The sequence below is a fragment of the Vombatus ursinus genome, unplaced genomic scaffold (genome assembly GCF_900497805.2).
Source record: "Vombatus ursinus unplaced genomic scaffold, bare-nosed wombat genome assembly UNPS02008961.1, whole genome shotgun sequence".
In the NCBI taxonomy this organism is placed as follows: Eukaryota; Metazoa; Chordata; class Mammalia; order Diprotodontia; family Vombatidae; genus Vombatus; species Vombatus ursinus.
This window is the reverse complement of record NW_020948739.1, coordinates 11,085,286-11,108,132: the sequence shown is the minus strand read 5'-3', so window position 1 is coordinate 11,108,132 and position 22,847 is coordinate 11,085,286. Positions and strand designations below refer to the sequence as shown.

The 22,847-nt window shown below is 33.2% G+C and overlaps 1 protein-coding gene across 34 annotated transcripts in view; it reads right to left on the bottom strand.

Annotated features, from left to right (window-relative positions):
- Nucleotides 1-22,847, bottom strand: part of RIMS2 (regulating synaptic membrane exocytosis 2) — an 850,283-nt gene that overhangs the window by 95,677 nt on the left and 731,759 nt on the right. For 14 of the 34 annotated variants that reach the window (XM_027849888.1, XM_027849890.1, XM_027849893.1 and 11 more), the window contains one exon: nucleotides 645-886. The exons of the other annotated variants lie outside the window; for them this stretch is intronic. In XM_027849888.1, the coding sequence (XP_027705689.1) occupies nucleotides 645-886 (242 nt within the window). The remainder of the gene's footprint in view (nucleotides 1-644; nucleotides 887-22,847) is intronic. 34 annotated transcript variants of the gene reach the window in all.

The window sequence follows — 22,847 nt, the reverse complement described above, 5'->3', positions numbered from 1 at the left end:
GATGTTGAAGTACCCCAAGATTTAAATATCCTGGATGTTAGCAAAAACAAAACAAAACAAAACAAAACAAAACATTCCATCTTGTTCCTGGAGAATATTTCAGTATGAACAGGATGACAGAAACTGTATTAAGGAAAATTTATACTATTGGAAAATGTTGTTTATAAACTGAAAAGGAAGTCAAATTATCAATAACATAGCTACATAATTCCCATGGAGTATGAGACGTTGTATTCAAGCTAGAAACTCATTGAGAACACAATTACTTTGGCATGTTCCAACATGAGAAAAACCACAGAAATTTATAAAAAGGGTTGCTCAAAGAAAAGTAATCATGCACTCTTATGAAACAAAATAACAGCATTTGTATTTGTGAATTTATAGTCAAAACAGTTCAGGTTGGCTCCTGCTTGACAAGAGAAGGAATGATTATATCATTTGTAACACATGGTAACCAGAATCAATAGTAGCCATACTTCATGGTGAAACAGGCTCTTTCACTGAAAAATAAAGTAATTGTAACTTTACCCTCACCCAAACACATTGTTTTCCAGATAAAATCACTAGTATAATAAAATGACTCAGGACAATGATTTACATATGTAAATAACTCAAATAAGAATGTGGAAAAAAAAAATTCCTACCAGTTTGGCTGAGCTGGGATGTACTGCGGCTTTTTCGTGAGAGACCCACAATAGCTACCATTTTTGCCCCAATGCTGGAGCGCCGCTTTTTGCCACCGGTGCCCATGGTGCCCACTGCGGTATCAGATTGGCTGCCATCATTCTTCTCTATTGTGCACATGTCCCCACTGATGCTGGTGCTTTTAGTCATATTCTTTCCTGAGATGCCCATCTGTCTGCTTTGCATTTTGGATGTAAAGACACTGTCAGTCGATGGATGGATAAATAGTGCAGACAGAGCAAAAAGGGAAAGACAGAAAAGGACAGGTTTCAGATGAAAAATTTGGAGTCTATTGCAGTGGTACAATTTACATAGAACTTTTTCTTAGATGTGATGACAATCTTCAACAATTATGGTACTGAATGTGCTTAACAATTCAGAGCCAATTTAAATACAGCTATGCAAATATAAGCCTCTATATTTTTGCAAAGTTTTTGCCTGTGGGTTGATTTTTGCTGCTAAAGGAAATATTAATTTATAAGAAAAATATTTTCAGGGAAAACCATAAGGATATTTACCTGAATATACTTTCCTACAGCAACAAGCATACTCTAGAGTAATTATACAAAGCAGGGAAGTTACTCTCCAAATGTAACCTGTCCTTAATTACCTTTATAACACATTTGGAATGGTGGGCATTTTTTGTTTGTTATTGTAATGACCAGAGCATTCATTTTAAGAGAACATTTTCTCAGGATATAAAGAATTTTATGTAGTAGGTGCTAGAAATTAACACATAATTAACTATGAGAAGTTTTCAAATTCTAACAAGATTTGAAATTTACATTGATTTTGAACTGAATTGTAAGCACAATTTCAGATGATTAGATTTCACAGTTCTGAAAACTTTTATTTTCAGTACACATAGATTCATTTTGACAATGTAAAGATTTCTTTTCCACCTATTTTAAAAACATCTGCACTAATTTCTTAAACATATGTAAGGTGTTGCCTGATGAGAATGTTGGAAGGTGAGCATGAAGTCTATTGGTGAAGCAAATCATTGGAGAGTTGTTAACAGGGTAGCCACTAGTTAGTATCAAAGCCCATTCCTTTAGGAATTAGCTCCAGGTTCAAACAATTAACTAAATAGAAATGGCCAATTTTAAAGCCCAGAAATAGTACTGGGTTTCCACACCATTTCAGCAGGATAATTATAGGGGAAGGGGAGAGTTTCATGCAAACAATAAATTGGGAAGGCTTGCTAATGATTTCAGAGGCTACCAACATAATACTAAGGGAACATTAAGAAGTTGGCCTCTGAAAATATGAGGATGACATTAGAGTCTCATACACATACACACACACACACACATATAATGAGAGAGGGTTCCTAAAATTCAACATGCTTCTGAATACAAAGTTAATTTTTGATGTAAACCCTCTGTATAGAATCATAATATCACTGAGTTATTCCAAAGATTTTGGCACTTTTATGTCAAGGATTCTTGATTTCCGCAACTGTAAGCTTAGCAATATATGACTGATGAAGATTAACAAAGTGATTTTCATGACATGTATATATGCATGCATATATATATGGATACACTTATACAACAGCCCTAATTATATTTATATATGTATATATGTTTGTATATATACATATATATGTTAGAAATATTGATTAATGTCATGAATATTACTTTGTTAATCTTCATAAAAAACAAGGAGAAACTACAGGGAGAAAACCACTACAAGCATATGTGCACACACACACACAAAGATTCACACACACACATATAGATATGGGCATATATGTGTGTGTGAATCTTTGTGGTGGCTTAACAAAGGTTAAGAAAGTGAATCAATAGTCCTAATTATCTATATATACATATATATAAATTTATATATGTATATGCACATATATAATTAGAACCATTGATTCATGTCATGAAAATCACTTTCTTAACCTTTGTTAAACTACTAAAAAGATTCATTCATATATATGCATATATGGATATTTGTATATATGTACATTTATATGTGAATGTATATGTGTGTGTATATGTGTATATATATACACACACATATATATATCATCAATATATATCAGTCATTTTTAGTCATGTCTGCCTCTTCATGACCCAGTTTGGGGTTTTCAAGGCAGAGATGAACAGTGAAGTAGTTTGCCATTTTCTTCTCCAGCTCATTTTACAGATAAGAAAGCTGAGGCAAATAAGGTTAAGTGGCTTGGCCAGGTTCACACAGCTTGCATAGCTGTACTTAAGTGTCTGAGTACAGATTTGAACTCAGGTAGATGAATTTTCCTGACTCCAGGCCTGGCACTCTATCCACAGCACCACATCGTTGCCTTGTAGTGGTTTTCTCTTTTAAATGTGGTTTTCACTATAGCTATAACATAGCAATTTTAAAAGATTTCAAATTGGTGCTATGTTCTACCAACAGAAAGGGAAAATGCATTAGAGTAGTGAATAAATTTGGAGCAATGTATAAACTGTGTTGTTTACAAGCCTAATGATTATGTTTATGTAGGACAGCTTGTTGAAGTCAATGATGGTGTCAATGTAATGATACCATGTGAATGTCTGTATCACTTCCATAATCTCACTCTTTCACTGTGTAGGGGTTGAGATAAAGGAACCCTTTGAGCTAGATCTGACCCAAGAAATATAATCTAAGTTCTTTTAGCCAGGAAAAAATATATTAGCAAATGCCAATCATATTTCACTTATATCTTAAAAATAACTTGGGGAAATTGGGGTTTTGGTTTCCTAGTGGAATATTACTAATCTCTCTACAAAACTTCTAGTCACTAATCTTAAACTAGAGAGATTTAGAAATATTTGAAGTAGAAGAGAGTTCCCTGGAATAGAATTTTCTATGGGTATGGACAGGAGATATAGTTTGGCTCAGTTCCTAAATGAAGGATTTAAGGTGTTCTCTATGTACCCTAATGCAGCATAATATGACCACACACACATCATATTATAAAAACTGGAAAAGCACCAACTGGAAAAGCACCTCACATATTTTCATTCTTCTCTGTTACTGTTTTAGGAAATTGCCTTTCATGAATTCTTATCCCTTTACCATTTATTTTCTAAGTCTGTCTGAATCAAACTAAAATAGTCTTAGAACAGACATTACTGGAAATCAAAATTCAGATATTCTTTTTATTGACATATGAATATTTCTTCAAACTAATAAAAACATGCCATACACTGTATACAGGTATTCTAAATATAAATTGGCCATGATGATAATAGTAATTAAATAATACCACATCTCCAAAAATAGAGAGGAAATGTTTCATCTGTCCATCCAAACAGGGTTAAAAGGAAGTTAGGCACAGATAAAAAGAAAGAAAAAAGCCAAGTGAATCTAATAATTCTAGTTGTTAAGTCTGTTTGAAATGCTCTCACATAATTTCATTTTCTTAAATAATCCCAATTTTGCTGAGATTTCCATTTCATACTTTCAGACTCCAACCTTCTTGAGAGTTAGTGGTTCTTTCATTCTTTGTATTTATACCTCAAGGGCTTTTTCCAGTGCCTGGTACATAACAGGTACTTGATAAATAATTATGATTTATTGATACCTATACCTCCTGCCTAGCCTATTACTCTACACAAAGAACCAAAATCCAGAAGGGGAGAAACATTTTATTATATATTAATTACTACATATTAAATGAGAGTAAATTCATATTATTCTTACCTAAGATTCCATTGGTACTATTACTTCTAGACATCAAGAGCAGTTTAAATAAATTCTTATCTGGAAATTATAATATAAGGGCTTTCCTGATAATCTTGAGTGATAAAAAATTTAGTTTTTCCAATGCCAAATTTTTTTTTGGTATCCAAATGACATAAAGATAGGATAACAAAAGTCCATAGAATAGGAATCTTTTACTTCTTCCACAAGAAGGATAGACAAGATCTTAACTAAATTTCCATAACAGAAATATGCTCAAGAGGAATGGTGTTAAAAAGACCAATGTGGATATAAATTCACTAACCAACTTAGATTTTTAAAAGACATAAAAAAAAAGACAGAAGCAAAGGCAGAGAAGGGAGAATAAATATAAAGGACTAACACAGTCATGTAGTAATAATAATAATAATAATAATGAAAGCTCTGACATTTACATATTACTTTTGATATATTATCTTATTTGATCCTCTCAACAGCCTTGTGCAGTAATTACTCTTGGTATTATTATTACCATCTTTTAAATGAGGAAAATGAGGCTCAAAGAACTTAAGTGACTTGCCCATGGTCATAGATGTAGTAAGCATCTGAGACAGAATTTTACATCAGTATTCATGGAATTTAAGTCTTGCACTTCCACTTTTAATTTCATTTATCTTTTTAGCTTTAATTCAATTTTATTTTATTTTCAGCTCTAATAAATAAAAACCATCATAAATATGTATTGACATACAAAACAAACTTTTGCATTAGCCATGTTCCAAGGGAAAAAAAAAACAACAAAAGGAAGAAAATGTTCTTCAATCTGTACTCTGAGTACATTAGTTGTGTCTTGTACTCTTTCCACTATAACATATAAGGCAAGTGTCATGACTGATATAGGTGATAATCTTAATGAATATTAATATCAATTAAATGGTCTTTTAAAAAGGCTACATGAAGGAAAGGCATTATTAAAAGAGATGAAGTGTGAATATTTAGAAAGGTGATCATTAAATCAGTTTAGGTTTGTTAAGAAACAAACTACATCCTTATTTGATAAACAAAGAATATTAACAAGAACTTCTCATGGGAAAAAAAATCCAAGCTATTAATAGCCATATGAAAAAATGCTCCAAATCACTAGTTATTTGGGAAATGCAAATTAAAGTAACTCTGATGGAATGCTTTATACCTATCAGATTGGCAAGGTTTACATAAAAATAAAATGACAAATATTACAAGGGCTGCTGGAAAACAGGCACACTGGTGTATTGTTGATGGAGTTGTGAACTGTATCAGGCATTTCTGAAAGAAATTTACAACTCTGACACAAAAGTTACTCAACAGTGCATTCCTTCTGACTTGATGATACCATTACTATGCTCATATCATAAAGACATCATAGAAAGAAAAAGAATCCCTACATGCAAACATATTTATAGTAAACATTTTTTTTGTGGTGGCAAACAATTAGAAATTAAGGGAGGGGTGTCCATAGATTGAGGGAATAGATTGATAAATAATGGTATATCAACATAATGAAATACTTTTTTGCTGTATGAAATGACAAAGGGATAGTTTCAGAAAAAGCTAGGAAGAGATATAGGGACTGATACAAAGGAAAGTGAACCTGGAGAACAATTTATACAATTAACAAAAACACTAAAAATAAACTGTGAAAGACTTAAGAATTCTGATCAATGAAATGATCAACCATAATTCTAGAGTATGATAAAGAATGTTAACCACTTTCTGACAGAAAAGTGATGGATTAAATGAGACATATATTTTTGGACTTGGCCAATGTAGAGATTTGTTTAGCTTTACTATGCATACATTATAAGTGTTTTGTTATATGTGTGTGTGTGTGTGTGTGTGTGTGTGTGTACATATATGTTTTTTTTTGTGGGGACCTTTCTGTGTCATGTATCCTTCTGTAAGTCTGGTGAAGTATACAGACTAACTCTCACAATGTTTTTAAAATACATGAAAATACATGGAATTACAAAAGAAACTAATTATATTGAAATATAGTTATCAAATAAAAAAAAGAAGTTTATGGCCCCCAGCTTTGAAATCCTGATATAGATATCAGAAGATTCAGATAAGTATATTTCAACTTATAAAAAAAAACTTTCTATCAATTAACAACTGCATAGAAGTAGAATATGCTGCCTTTGTAGACAGTAAATTCCTTATCTATAGAGAGGTGTGTATTGGGGAGGCAATCCGAGGTTTTATGGAGATTTCCACATAGGTATGAGTTGGACTAGATAACCTCTGAAGTCCTTTCTTACCCTGAGACTCTGATATGACTCTAAAATTCATAGAGGAGTGAGGAAATTGGGGAGTGAGGAAGAAGTAGGGGAAAGAATGTTTTTAAATTTTCAAGTCATAATAACTAGTAAAATCTTGATATATTTAACAGAAATAGAAAAGTCTAGAGGGAAAGCAGGTTTTGCTGAAAACATACTAAGGTTGGTTTGTGACAGTTTGAATTGGAAACATCAGGAAGAAATCTTGGTGGAGATGTCTAGTAGAAATGGGAGTGTGGAATTTGGGAGAAAGTTCAGGCAAGGATACAGACTGGGGAGTCATTTGAGGACTTTCATTTTTACTTTGTTTAAAGAGAAGAGAAGAGAAGAGAAGAGAAGAGAAGAGAAGAGAAGAGAAGAGAAGAGAAGAGAAGACAATGTTCTTTTGCTTATTTCAATAGGCTAAATATATAGAGTGAATTTCTAGCTACAAGATATAAAATACTGACTGGATGTAGCACATGGTTACTAAGATGAACTTAGACAGTTGATTGACAATTGTCTTATGTTTTTTACATAACGATTTATTGATGATTATCTATATTTTTTGGCTTCAGGATGGCATCCCAATAATGCTGAATTTTTTAAAGACTAAAAACATGTAAAATTTTTCCAATATAGGTAATCAAATTAATGGTTTCTAATAAGAGGAAATGAAAAGTTTCATTCTAAAAAGAAAACAAAAACTCATAAGAAATTTACTTAAGTTGAATACTAACTGAAATATTTAGCAGATAAGACATGATTTCAAAAGTCATAAAATATTTATGAGTTTAATTCATGAAACTAGCATTAGTTCACAAAACATGAATTCTACAATGAAATGGAGAATATGACACGATTCATAAATCTTCAAATACCAAGAAATATTTAAATTTTTCAAAAAGGAACATTTTCAAAGTGCATCATTCCAAATCTCTTGCAATTTTTTAGTGAAACTATATTATCTGCATTTTTTTGTTTACTAAATGAAGTGAGGTCTGCTGCTTGATATTTTCTGTTTGACCTCTTCTTTCATTTCAAGACAAAATAACTGCACTCTTTCAAAAAGTTAATGGAATTCCATATACTACTCTATAATATCAATATCTGCCATGGTTTGTATTACAGTCATCTGCCATTTTGAAACAAACAGAAGCCCATTTTCAATGGGCATAGCTTGTATATGTATTTTTTTTAAAGCAAATGAAATGAGTCATATGGGAAAAAGTTATGGAAATATACAATTTCATAGAATGAGGTCTAGAGTTTTAAAACCTACAAGCAAAGTTGACTATATACAAAGGATACAAAGGTCTTAAATGAAAAATTTTGGATTTAGATACAATTTGAGAGGAGGATATGTTTTGGTTTTCATTTTTTTAACCTGCCTACCTCAGTGTCATGTTTAGTATTCTGAATTGAATTAGCTAACACTGAACACTAGCAAATCATTATTATACTATATGTAAACCATATGAATCATATACACTTTACTACTTTTTTAGGAGATAAGACATCAAATCTTAGCATTACCAGTATTCCTTGTCTCTACCTATTAACCTGTGATTGATAATACTGAATAAAAGATATGAATATATGAAAGTGGACATAAATATAAGACTGTGAGTATGTATGTGCTTAAGTAGCTAGAAATAAACTTTTTTTTTAAATGACAAAAAACTACCTGGAGAGGAGTGGAAATGTTTGTCTTGGGAATCAGAGATTATGGTGATCCAGATATAAGAGGAAAGGAGGGAATGGGAGGTAATGCAGAGGGTTAATAGTTTCTTTTGTCAAGGAGTGATAAGAGAAAATGCATTGGAGAGAATAGGGACAATTCTTGGAAGACTGCATTTTATATACTTTAGTTCTAATTAGAATACTATGAGGTAAGGAAGAGTTCTCTTCATACTCTCTACCCTGAAAGGTTGTATGCAAAATAAGCAGGTGTCAGTGAATGGATCAGAGATGGTAGCAATTGGAATATGTTAGTTCCCAGATACCTTAGCAACCAAACAGACTTTCTTTCCACTCTCCCGTACTCCATTCTTAGTAATGAAGAATAGAATAACTGTTTGATCTTGGGGGGTGGAATGGGGAGAACCAACACAGGTATAGAAATGAGAAGCAGATTGGTATTATTGTTACATCTTGTCTTCCTACTAGTGAATCAGTAGGCTGATGACAAATATTTAACATTTGACAGAAAGCCTTCTCACTGAAATACTTCTCAAGAGAAATACTATTCTCTTTCTAAAATAAAGAGTAGTGATTATTATCAATTCAATTTAATGTTGGACAAAATTTATTTTATATTACAAAAATTATCATTTAACATTTCAAGTATCTAAAATATTATCTTAAATAATATTTTATTCTTGCAGTAACTTATTAAATCCCACTGGAATGATATATAGATGTTTCCACAAGGGCTTAATTTAAAATCAAGGACTTGCTTCAGTGCTGGGAACATCTGGCTTATCATTACCCTAGGATACATTACCTAGAATATATTTAAGCCATTTTCATGGAGCTGTGATGAAACTATAGAACTGAAATTAACAGGAAAAAATCCAAAAATTTAACTATATTTTGTAACTACTTTTTATATTATAGGCTAGCAGCAGGTTAGCCACAAGGGAACCATGAGAAAATAATTCATATCTATATTGTGCTTTGATGTTTACAAAATGCTTTCTCCATAAAAACTGTGAGACATTGCATAAATATGATTATCCTTGCTTTACAGATGGGAAAACTTAGTTTCAGAAAGAACAAATGAAATAATAATGATAGAAGGCGCCAGAAGCTAGATATGAAACTAAGACTTCTGACTCCAAGGCCAGCATATTTTCCATCATATTACATTGCCTTGAATCGTTTCATTTAAAGTGCCTACAATGCAAATTGGAAGATACAGTTTTCTGCTTTGGCTTTTTTTGATTTTTCTATTCCTGCTAAACTTGTTAAACAATATCAAGATTTTTTTCCCCCAGAGACAATTGAAAATTCAAATGAGTGTTTTTTTCATTCCTATGCTAAAGCACTACATTTAATAAAATTCTCAACAAAAAATTCTAGATTCAGTCACTGAGATAGAATGATTGTTTTCCATGATGTCATATACTATATTAGATATTATACTTATATTTAAGCCTGGAATAAAGTTTGCAATCGGATTTGACTTTTTGCAATCTAATTGTGTGTGGTGCTCTGTGTAGAGTAGATGTTTGATAAAAATTTGTTGATAAATTATGGAAGAAATATGAAATGCAAGATAAATTGCTTATCAAATATAAACAAGATTGCACAATTAAGCAGACATCAATACTTCATTGCAAGTGAACTCAATTCACTACTTTATAAAAAGATGAAGTGATAATTTACCTTAAAGTTTAACTTCTTTTTCCAGTAGATGTACAAAATTAAGTTTCTCACAGATTAATTTAGGATATCTTAAGATAACAAAAAATTAAGTGTTTCATCATGAATATACAATAAGTATTTTAGAATATGTGTATGCATGTATCTGCTCAAACCCATAGTTAAGAGAAAATAAATGAACTGTATTGGCTCTGCTATTGGAAAAGCTAATTTAGTTTAAAAAGATTTCTACCGTGGTTAAAGTTAAGTATAAAGGAAGATGAGTTTTAACTTCATAAGTCTTCATTTCCTAGCAAGGATTGAAGTAGGGCTGCTTACCTGGTTTAATTTCAAGGGTTCTTGGAATAATAGTCTACTTCTTATGCCCTCACACCTTCCCTACTTGGGAGCTGATTCAGTGTGAATTTCTACTAATCCAATTCCTTTAGCTTAAAATTTTATTCTTTATTAAAATGCAAATAGCCTTTAGAAGCAATAAGAAAAATTTATTAAAGTGCTTACTGTGTGCAGAGCACTATGCTATGCTAAGTCTAATTAACCAAAGATAATTTTTGATATAGACTAGAAAAAGAGCATGAAGGTCCTGGGTACACAGATAGGGTCAGGATGAGGCTGATGATAAATGTGGAGACTATGGAAAAAACAACAATTCTCCTGCTTTTTCAGTTTTACCTAGGATACTAGAATCAAGTTTGCCTAATATTTTCATGACATAATTCTAACATAAACAGGCACAACCAAAAGTCTAATAAAGACAACCAAAGGTCTAATTGATATGATAATTTTCCTTGTAGGCCTAAAGATAGACCTACAAAGGATTTCATTGGCTGGATTAGAATACTATATTTATAAACATTAAAATGCCATTTGATGACTAAATAGTACATAGCAATGATACATTCTTAATAAATCAAATAGATTCTGGTAAGCTTCTATCTGAGTTAAATTGAGTTAAAGACTTAAATCTGAGTCAAAGCCTAAGAGAAGATGGCAGGGGACACAGGACAATAGGTACACTAACGCACTGCGGATGAACCCGTGAACTAGTCCAATCGTTCTGAAAGACAATTTGGAGCTATAGTCCGAGTGCTGTAAAATTATGCAAACCCTTTGACCCAGCAATACCACTACCAGTTTTATACCCTGAAGATATTAAAGAAAAAAGGAAGCCAAGTGTATAAAGATATTTATAGCAGTTCTTTCTGTGGAAGCAGAGTATTGGAAACTCAAGGGATGCCCATCAACTGGGGAATGGCTGAACAAGTTGTACTGTATCATTGTGAAGGAATATTATTGTGTTATAAGAAATAATGAAGGATATGTTTTCTGAAAAAAAAAGCTGGGAAACTTATATGAACTGACAGAAAGTGAAGACAACAGAATCAGGAGGACAATGTACATGGTAACAGCAATATCGTAATGATAATTGACTTTGAAAGACTCAGCAACTGTAATCCATACAATAGCAACAATTCTAAAAGACTCATGATGAAAAATGTTGTCCAACTCCAGACAGAGATTTCATGGATTCTGAGTGCAGATTAAAGCATGGTTTTTTTCCTCTTTCTTTTTTTAAAAAAGCAACATGGCTAATGTTGAAATATGTTTTGTACTACTTCATATGTATAATGGGCATTGTATTTCTTGTCTTCTAATTGGGTGGGAAAGGGAGTGGAGGGAGAGAATTTGCAACTGAAAATAAAAATAAAATATATACATGAGCATGGTGCAAAGAAAGAAACAGTGTGGGATAGAATATAGAGTGTTGGGTTTGAGTCAGGAAGACTCAGTTTTGAATCCTAATCCAGACACTTACAAGTTGTGTCACCCTGAGTAAATCATTTAACCTCTCTCAACTCTTATTTTCTTCATTTGTAAGGAAAAAGATTTTGCCAAGCCTAAAATTAGTTGACTAGCATTTATTAAATATTTTCTATGTGCCAGGCAATGTGTTAAACACTGGGGATACAAAGAAAACCAAAACACAGTCTCTACTCTCAAGAAACTCACAGTGTAATGAAGACAACACACAAATAAATGTGTACAAAAAGATTTACACAGGATATATTGGAGGTAGTCTCAGAGGGAAGGCACTAAGACTTAGGAAGACTGGGAAAGGTTTCTTGAAGGTTTGACTTTAGTGAGAATTGAAAGAAAGCAGGAAAAACAGTAGACAGAGATGAGAGAGAAGATTTTCCAGGTCTGAGGGAAAGCCAGTGAAAATGTCTGGAGTCAGGAGATAGAATGTCTTATGTGAGGAATAGCAAATATTCTTGGATTGAAGAGGATGTGGAGATGAGTAAGGCATAAGAAGATTGAAAAGACAGGAAGTGGTTAGGTTATGAAAGATTTTAAAAGTGAAGCAAATGCTTTATATTTGATCCTGGCGGTAACAGGTAGCTACTAGAGTTTAATGAATACAAGTGTGACATGGTCAGACTAGCATTTTAGGAAGATGAAATTGACAGGTGAGTGGAGGATAGACTGGAATGAGTAGAAACTTGAGACCAACAAGCAGGCTCTTTCAATAGCCAGGTGTGAGGTGATGAGGGGTTGCATTAGGGTGATTGTAGTGTCAGAGAGAAGAAAATGACTAAGAAAGATGAGAAACGGCAGGATTTAGAGACTGATTGGATAAAGGAGGTGATGACATCCAGATTTTATGCCTGGGTAACTGGGAGATGGTGGTACCCTTGATAGTAATTGAATATTTAGGAGGGAAGGAGATTTTAGGGGGAAAGTTAACAAATTCAGTTTGGGATGTTAAGTTTAACATATCTAAGGAACATCTAGCTCAAATGTATATTAAACTGTTGGAGATGAAAGACTGGAGGTAGAGAGGTCAGGACTGGGCAAGTAGATTTGAAAGTTATCTGCATAGATACAGTAATTTAAACCACAGAAACTGATAAGAGCACCAAGTGAAATAGTATAGAAGGAGAAGATGGCCCAGGACAGAGTCTTAGGGGACTCTTTTGGTTAGTGGGTGTGACTTGGATGAAGATCTAGAAAAGGAGACAGAAGGAGTTAGGCAGGTAGGAGGAAAACCTGGAGAGAACAGTATCACAAAAATAAAAAAAAAAGAAGATAGTATCAAGGAGATAAGGATGATGCACAAAGTTAAAGACTGAAGAGTGATAAAGAAGGATCAGGATTGAGAAAATCCTTAATTATATTTGGTAATTAAGAGATCATTAGTAGCTTGGAGGTAAGCAATTTCAGTTGAATGCTGAGGTAAGAAGTTAGACTGAAAGTGTTAGGAAGAGAATAAGAGGAAAAGAAGTGGAGGCATCTATTGCTGATGCCTTTTTCAAGAAGTTTAGCCAAAAAGGAGAGAAGATATAGGACAATAGTTAGTGGGGATGGATAGGTGAAATGAGGCTATTTTTGAGGATGGAGGAGACATGGAAATGTTTGAGGGCAGTTGGGAAGTGGCCAGTAGATAGGGAGCAACTAAAGATTTAGTGAAACAGTAGGGGTACATATTGACAGTTAGGTTGTGCAGTAGATAGAGTGTCAGGACTGAAGTCAGGAAGACTCACCTTCATGAGTTCAAATCTGGCCTCCTTCACTTACCAGCTATGTGACCCTGGGCAAGTCACTTAACCCTGTTTGCCTCAGTTCCCCATTTGTAAAATGAGCTGGAGAAGGAAATGGTAAACCACTTCAGTTTTTTTGCCAAGAAAACCCCAAATGAGGTCACAAAGAGTTGGACAGGACTGAAGTGATTGAACAACAACAAAAGGGATAATACAAGGGACAAAGTGCTAGAGAAAATGAATAGGAGTAAGGTCACATGCATATAAAAGGATCTGCCTTATAAAGGAAAAGGTCTACCTCTGTGTGAAAGGGGTAGAGGAAATAGTGAAAGAAATCATTGTAGTGATGTGAGATGTGGAAGGGAAAAGGGCTCTCCGTGAAAGGTTTTATTTTTTTCAATGAAATGTGAGGTAAGTCTCACAGAATTTTATATGAAATCAGCCACAACAACAACTACCACAACTACTACAACTACTACTACTACTGCTGCTGCTGCTGCTGCTACTACTACTACTACTACTACTACTACTGCTACTACTACTATTACACTGTGGCTGCTGCTACTACTTCTACTAACATTTCAAAAAAGTCTTAGAGAGTTTCCCCTCAAGTTCTATACAATGTTTTGTTTATGTTTTAAATAATGACATCAATAACTTAATCTTTCCTTAGAAATCTTACCTTTGAAAGTATAATTTTCAGAATTTTAAAATTCATGAATATAAAACAAGGTCTCATGCTTCATTTAGAAAGAATATAACACTGAAAATATTTTTTTGGATTAGCTAATATCCCCCAATAACATTCTACTCAGAAATCTCATGTTGTAGAAGTAACCATAGATTCTTAGAGACTATGCAAGCTCTACCAGGTCCTAGAAAGAGCTTGTATATTGGCATAAAAATGAAAAGAGGATCACCCTGGATAAATTCAGAGAGAATCATTGCCATATATTTGACTACCAGGATATTTTTGGGTATGGGAACTTCTGAAACCATTCACTAAAATATAGAAGGAATGACCACATGCAAAATGAAATCCTAACTTTAGTGAAATATTGGCTTAAAAGGTGGATATGTTAATCCTCCCAGTAAAATATTAATTTTATCTTAGCCAAGGAAAATATTTCTGATACTTATAAGAAAATGTCATATAAATGCTAAAATATTTCTATTTTGCAAATTCAGTTTAATAATTTACTAGTTCCTACAGCACTCTCATTTAGTGAACTCATCAGTTCCCATAGATTTGATCATCTTTGCTCTACAGATGGCTCATTGATCTATATATCCATCTCCAATCTCTCTCTTGAGTTCTATCATGAATACCCAGCTGCTTATTAGGTATTTCAAACTGTACTATGCAGCAGTTACACAGGATACAAAGGAAAAAGTGAAACAATTTCTGCCCACAAAGAGCTTACATTCTATTTGGGGAGTATATAAATAAGTAAATACAAAGTTACACATGGTAATTTCCAAAGGAAAAGAGCATTAATAAGCAGGAATCAAGAAAGGTCTTGAACAGAAGTAGGGCTAGGGATCTGATGAGCTTTGAAGGAAGCTAGGGATTCTAAGAAATGAACATGAGGAGAGAATGCATTCCAATATGGAAAATCATCTATACTAAGGCACAAAAGTAAAATATAGAATTCCTGTATAGGACACAGCTAATAGGGCAGTTTGAATAGAAGAAAGAGTATACAAAAGGGAATTATGTGAAATAAGACAAGAAAGGTATGTGGGAGCCAGATTAAGGAAGGCTTTAGATGACAGGCAAAGAGCCCTTTATTCCAGAGGCAATAGGGAATGACTGAAGAATATTTTTAGTAGAAATAATGTGATGAGATCTGGGTTTTAGGAATATCAATTTTGCTTCTGTGTGGAGGACAGAGTAGAGAGGGGAAGGGCTGAAAGCAAGATTAATCACAAAACTACATTAATCAAGGTCTCATTTAGCGTAGATGTGGTATAAAGGAAGAGAAAGGGATGGATGGGAGAAATATTGTGGTGGTAGACATGCCAAGGGTAAGCAACTAATAAGCAGTAGAAGTTTAGGGAGAAAGAAGACTTCCAGATTTGCAAACCTGGATGACTTGAAGGATGGTGATAGTCTCAACAGAAACAGGAATATTTGGAAGATGGATGGATTTTTCTGGGAGGAAATGAGTTCTGATTTGAAGATGTTGAGTTTGAGATGTGTTTGGGACATTAAAGTTGGGGTAGAAAGCAGGCAGGATGATAGTGTAGAATTTGAATTCAGGACAGAGATGAGAGATGAACATATAGATCTGGAAGCAATCTATGTATATATAGATGATAATTCATATATAATATGATAATAAAGAATATAAGTAATAATTATAATATATAATAATATATAGATTATATATATATAATAATTGAACCCTTGAGAGAAGATTGAGATTATAAGAGAAAGAGAGAGAGTGTAGACAATAGAAGAGGACTTACAACAAAACCATTACTTAAATTTCCAAATATGTTCATAATGGACTTATCCTCCACATAACATTTTACTATAATCATGCTAAATAGTTTTAAAATCTGCTACTTAAAATGCTTTTCATCTACTGGACACTGTTCTTCACAGAAGTTAAAAAAATAATTTGCATAACAAAATAGAAGATTTTCATTTTTAGAACACAGAAATGACTCAAACAATGTAGCTTAAATTGTCTCTAAAAAAGTCCCTTGAACTGCAAGGTCATTAACTTAGAATGCTAAATGTTAATATAGTCAATGAAATAACTGTTCAATTTCATGTGTTTGCTTTTAGAAATAATGCTAACAACTTTTGGGAATGTTAAGTAGACTTTAATGTAGAATGTGTGGCACAACTTCCTGGGTTCCTCATTAGGTAGGCTTCTTGGGATTTTACTAGTTTCTTGCAGAAAGATATTGAGTCAAGTTATCCATAACAAATACAAGAACATACATTTCATAGTGGGCTCAGTTATGTTACTCATTCAGCACCGTATTTTATCTCTAATAGCATATCAAGGGACATTTAGTGGGAGAACATGATTGACTTTTGCCTTTGACATCTACCTCATTTCCATACTATACCTACACTATTTCCTAACTTTCCCTAATAGGCTATTACCCATAAATCTATCAATTTGTTGCTGTTGTTGTTCAGTCATTCATTCGTGTCTGACTCTTCATGATCTCATGGACCATACTGTCCATGGGGTTTTCGTGGCAAAGATACTAGAGTGGTTTCCCCTTTCCTTCTCCAGTGGATTCAGGCAAACAGAGATTAAGTGACTTGCCTAGGGTTACACAGCTACTAAGTGTTTGAAGCTGAATTTGAACTCAGGTTTTCCTGACTCCAGGTCTAGCACTTTATCCACTGAGTCACCTGGCTGCTTCAAATCAAACTCTCTTAAGACCTTCAATTCACAGTAGAAGTTCTTAACATGGAGTCCATGAACTTTAGAAATATGTATTTTAATGGTGGATTTCAATATGATTTATTTTTTTTGTAAACCCATATACATCTATATGTATATATATATATATATATATATAACACACACACATATGTGTGTGTGTTTCTGTGTGTGTTTAGATAGATAGAGAGAGAGAGAGAGAGAGAGAAAGAGAGAGAGAATACTATGAGAAAGAGAGAGAGAATACTATGAGAAAGAGATCCATTGGATACACTACACTGCCAAAGGGTCCATAACACAAAAAAAGGTTAAGAACCCCTCACTTGGAGGGAATTCTAGAAGTTTGAAAAAAGTAACTTTTAGACTAACCAAAATTCTAATTATGCATTAGATAGTAATTTTGTAGAATTTAGTCAGCATTCTCTTAGTTTATTGATTTTTAAATGAATTAAGATACCTAGATGATACACTGGATAGAACACTAGACTTGGACTCTGGCAGAGTTGGATTAAAATCTAACCTGAGACACTTACAAGGTCTGGGAATCTGAGTAAGTTACCTCTTGTCTGCCTGCCTCAGTTTCCTAATCTGTAAAACAGGGATAATAATAGCACTTACCTCCCAGGGTTGTTGTGAGGATAAAATCAGATAATACTTCTAAAAGGCTTAGCATGCCTTAAAGTCCCATATAACTGCTACTTATTTAGCTATGTATTTCTCCTTTGAGATTTAAGGACTGCCCCTTAATTTCTATAAACTAAAATTAGGTGAAAAGACCTATGATCACCCAACTAATCTTTATAACTTCACAAGACTTGATCATATCTTTATTTACCCTTCAAATTTTCAAACATCAGAATACTATTTTTTAGAAGGTAGGGTATAACTATTTTCAAAAAGCTATCTTTTCATCCCTGTATTATATCAGCTGCTCTTCTCTGACTTTTGGTAATATACCTTTTTTTAAAGTTTTCAATAATATTATTTGTTTTGGTTCTCTGATCTCAAATGAAATTAAGACATATAATTAAAGATTATTTTTACAACATCATTGTCATGATGACATTGTTCAAGCTCAGGTTTATGTGTTCACATTAAGCTTTATAATGTACTTTAATCAAAAAAGTTCCGTAATGTAGAAGTCAACTTACAAATTTTTATACTATAAATAGGCAGTGGGGATATAGAGTCACTGAATGTAGATGACTCATGTAAGATATTTGTTAGTGAAGGAAAAGCAAAAAATAGGAGATTAGCTTAAGATGAAACTGAAAAAGGTTTGTTATTGTTATCTTTTTGTAAGGCTAAGGGAGAGGTGAGCAAGTTTGTTGTCAAAAGGTATCAGAATCATTATATTTCAGAGAGGGATGGGACCTAAGGAGTCATCTAATTCAACCTACATCTGAATAAATCCTTACTATGGCATGACCCAATAACAGTCATCAAGTTTGTTTTTTTCTTGAAGACTTCCAGTAAAGAGAATCTCAGTTTCATCCAGGGTGGCCCACTCTACTTTTGGTTAGATCTAATTGCAAGGAAATTTGTCTTTATAGCAATCATAAATTTGCCTCTTTGAAAATTTCATCTATAGTTACCATTCTGTTCCGTCCTCTGTGGCCTAGCAGAGCAAGGCTATTCCCACTTCTACAAAGCAGTCCTTAAAATGCTTAAAGTCAGCTATCATATCTTTCACTAATACATTAAATATCCTCAGTTCCATCAAATGATAGTCACATGGCTTTATCCCCAGAGTCTTTACAATTTTGGTTGCTCTCCACTTACCAATCCCCTTCCTAAAAAGTGGTACCCAGAGTTAAATGTTCTGCAGGTTGTTTTACTATGGCAGTATAGAACAAGACTAACAACTCTTCAGTCCTAGATACTAGGTTTCTCTTATAGCAGCCTAAATTTTCATTTCATCTCTTGACTGATGGACCAAACTGTTGACTCTTATTAAGCACAGTCAATTAATCTTCTATTTTTTAGATGAATTGCTGCTATCTAGATATTTATCATCCATCATGAACTTGTTTTAGCACAAGGACCACCTTCTACATGATGACATTCCAGATCCCTCCAACTAATGGTGCCCTCCCTTACTAAGCTACCTTTTCTTTATTTTGTATTCATTCTAGATAGACATACAAAAGTATGTGTGTGCATGTGTGTGTGCGTGTGTGTGCGTGTGTGCATGTGTGCGTGTGTGTGTGTTCCCTGATAGACTGTAAGATTCTTGAGAGAGGGAATTTCACTTTTGTCTTTTAATTCCCAGTATCTCACTAAGTGTCTGGCACATAGTAGACACATAAATACCAGTTGATGGATTGATTGTGAAGATGATTTTTGAATCTCATTATGATACTATACTTATTCCTACTAAATTTCATTTTAGTAGATTTGACCCAGAGTTCTAATCCATCTATCTTATTGAATCCTGACAGTCATCCAACTTTTCCATAAGAATAGCATGAAAGTCTTTGCCAAACTTGGTCAATCATGTTTATAGTATTTCTCTCATTTTTCAGTTTAGTAAACATATTTTAAAGGAAATGAGATTAGTCTGGCATGATTTATTCTTGATAAAGCTTTATTGGTTCTTTTTGATTACTACTTCCTTTTTTAAGGGTACACTAACCAATTTTTAAACTATGTATTCTAGGATTTTATCAGGAATTAAAGTCAAGCTCAATGGCCTATAGTTTTTAGATCAATTTGCTTCCCTTTTTTCAATTCAAGGACAACATTTTGCCCTTTTTCAATATTGTGTTACCTTCCTAGTACTCTTTCACGGTATAGTTTTTCAGGAGTGACTGATAATAACTCAGCAATTACATTGATCAGTTCTTTCATTTTTCTAGGATGCAACTGATCCAGGTCAGGTGACTTCAATTGATCAAGAGCATCTAAATAATCTCTTACTATCTCTTTAATTATCTTCAGTGCCAACTCTCTTTGTCCTATACTTTCAGATCTAAAGATCATTTTAATTTTTAAAGAAAATAGAAATAAAATAGGAATTGAACATCTCAGTCTTCTTTCTGTGACTAGTTACCATCCTTCCATCTACCAAGAGCAGCAATCCTATCCCTCCTTTGATCTTATTCTAAAGATATAGTTAGAAAACAAATCTTTTTATATTTAGATTTGCTTGCCATCTTTATCTCATTCTAAGCATTAGAATTCCTAACACTATTCTTATGGAACTGTACCAATCTTTTCTATTCATTCTCTGTTACCTGTTTTTTTTTTTTTATATTGTTATTATTCCAGCTTCCGTGCATTTAAAAGAAAACTTAAGCTGGTTGATAAGTTAAGGGAAGAGAGTCTGCAAAGAGTGAGGAATTGCAGATGTCTAGAAATTAAGGGAATGATTAATGAAGCATGGTCCTTGAGGAGGTGGAAAAGGATGGGATCAAGAACAGAGGTGCAGGGGTTACCTTGGAAAGGAGGAAGTCTCTCCAATTTACTGGTAGAGTTTGTTCATAGGACCAGAGAACTGTTAAAAAGAAAAGAGACTTTTCTCTTAGACTTTCTTCAAATAAAGTTTTTCTTCCTATTGTCCCATCAAATTAAAAATTTGCTTTTCTGAATTTGATTTAATTTGTTTTGCTAAATTTTTTTCTCTTTGTTTTTAGGTTCCTAAGTGTAATCACCTTATAATCATACTCTGGTGATAAAAACTATCAGGTTTCTTTTACCTTCATTATTTATCATCCATCAATAAAAAGGGAACTTTGTTTTAATTGATTCATTTACTTTTTCAACTAAGAAATTGTTTCCAAAACATTTTTTAAATCTCATATCTGCTATATGAATTTTTCCTCATGCAAAAGTGTTACTCACTTTGGGTAATAGGTATACTATATTTCTAAAGAGTTTCATAGATTTTTTTTTGGTAATGTTCTTGCCATTTTTTAAAGAAACCCTGAGATGTCCTTTTAAGAAGTGAGTAATATCGTCATGGTATAGTGGATAGAGTATTAGATTTGGAGGCAGAAGATCTGCGTTTGAATTCTCAGCTCTACTACTAACCAGCTAGGTGATTTTGGGGTTAACTTCCCTGGGTCTGTTTCCTAGTATGCCAAATGGGTGTGATGGTGTGTGTGAAATCAGTTTGCTTCTAAGGTTCCTTTCAACTCCAAATGTATATTCTTCTATACTTGTAATTTTGGAAAAAAACAGCATCATATTGAATTTTCTAATAGATATAACATAACATGGTAGAGAGAGTATTGGTTACTCAGTCGACAAGCATTTATTAAGCACTTACTATGTTCCAGGCACTGTGCTAAACACTGGTGATACAAAGAAAGGCAAAAGACAGTCCCTGCTTTTAAGTAACTCAGTCTAATAGTTTTAGAATCAGTGACTTGGAATATCCACTGAAACATATATTAAGTGCTTAACAATGCTTGTTGACTACCTGACCTGTTTGACCTGGAAGAAAATACCTTTATGTGGCTCAGGCAACTCTCTAAAACTAAGCTACTAAGACATGGGTTATAATCTATGTTGAAAGATACTTCTGCACTGGGAGCTCTCCAAACTACTTAAACTCTTCAAAATTCACATATGGATACTCCTTCAAGGCATGCCTCTGTGTTAGGTTAGTCAACATTTCTAATCACCATGGTACAAAAGATGAACTAAGCTGACTAGAGAAAAACCTGCTTTTACTTTCTCCAGATAGTGAGTTCATGCCAAATTTCTCATGTGTTATTAACTGCCTTGATTCCTTCTTGACTTTCCCTTAACTTGGACACTTTCCTTATTGTATTTCTCTTGTTTCATAAGTCTTATGTATAGAACAAAGAAGACAAAATCTCAGCATTGGAAGGTCTCTCTGAAGTTATATAATTCAACCCATCACCAATTCATGAATCCCCTCTATTACATTCCAACTGTCATCTAGTCACTGCTTGAAATACTGTGACTGGGAACCTAACATCTCATTAATCGGTCTATTATATTTTTGAATGCCTTTAATTAGGAAATCTGTTCAAATACTTAGACAAAATCTGCTTCAGTGTAGCTTTCACCTGTTCACTCTAGTTCTTCCCTTGAGGGACAAGTGGAACCAATACAAAACCTTTTCCACATGACAACTCTTAAAATATTTAAAGACAGTTATCATGTCTTTCCTAAAAAATGACTATCTTTCATTTTCCTTTTCTTAATATCAAGTTTTAAAATGAAAGCATCAAGTTACATAGCATTTATCAAATGAAGATTATATACTAATGAAATGATTATAAGATTATAGTATAATAAAATCTCATAGCATATCCCCTAAAATAAAGTTAAGCTATAAAAATATTTCAAAGTCCTGGGACAGTAATTCACCCACATAAAATGAATAAACATCATGCAAAATTTTAGATTTCTAAAGACAATCATTCCACCAATTGTAAACAATGTGGTAGATATTGTGCTAAGTTCTGTGATACAGAGACAAAAACAAAACAATGTCTACCCTCAAGTATCTTATATTTTAATCAAATATAAATTGTAAAATATATTATTTTATGGAATAATAACATATACTTTTTTTCCTCTTTAAACCTGAATATTAACCAAATCTAAGTAGTAAAAATGTATCTCTATATTTGGCCTAAACATACTGCACTTTTTAGAAGCCACAAAGCAGGGTTTAGAGGTTCACGTACAGAATAAAATGTTCTATCTTATCATACAAATTTTCCATTGCAACTCACTCATATTTGAAGATTGGCATTAGATCCCATTCTTCCAATCTACTAAAATTTTGGTTTCACCTATCAACATCTTTCAGTATCCATGGGACTTTTAGTCCATTTCTAGACTAATTGTGTGTGTGTGTGTGTGTGTGTGTGTGTGTGTGTGTGTGTGTGTGT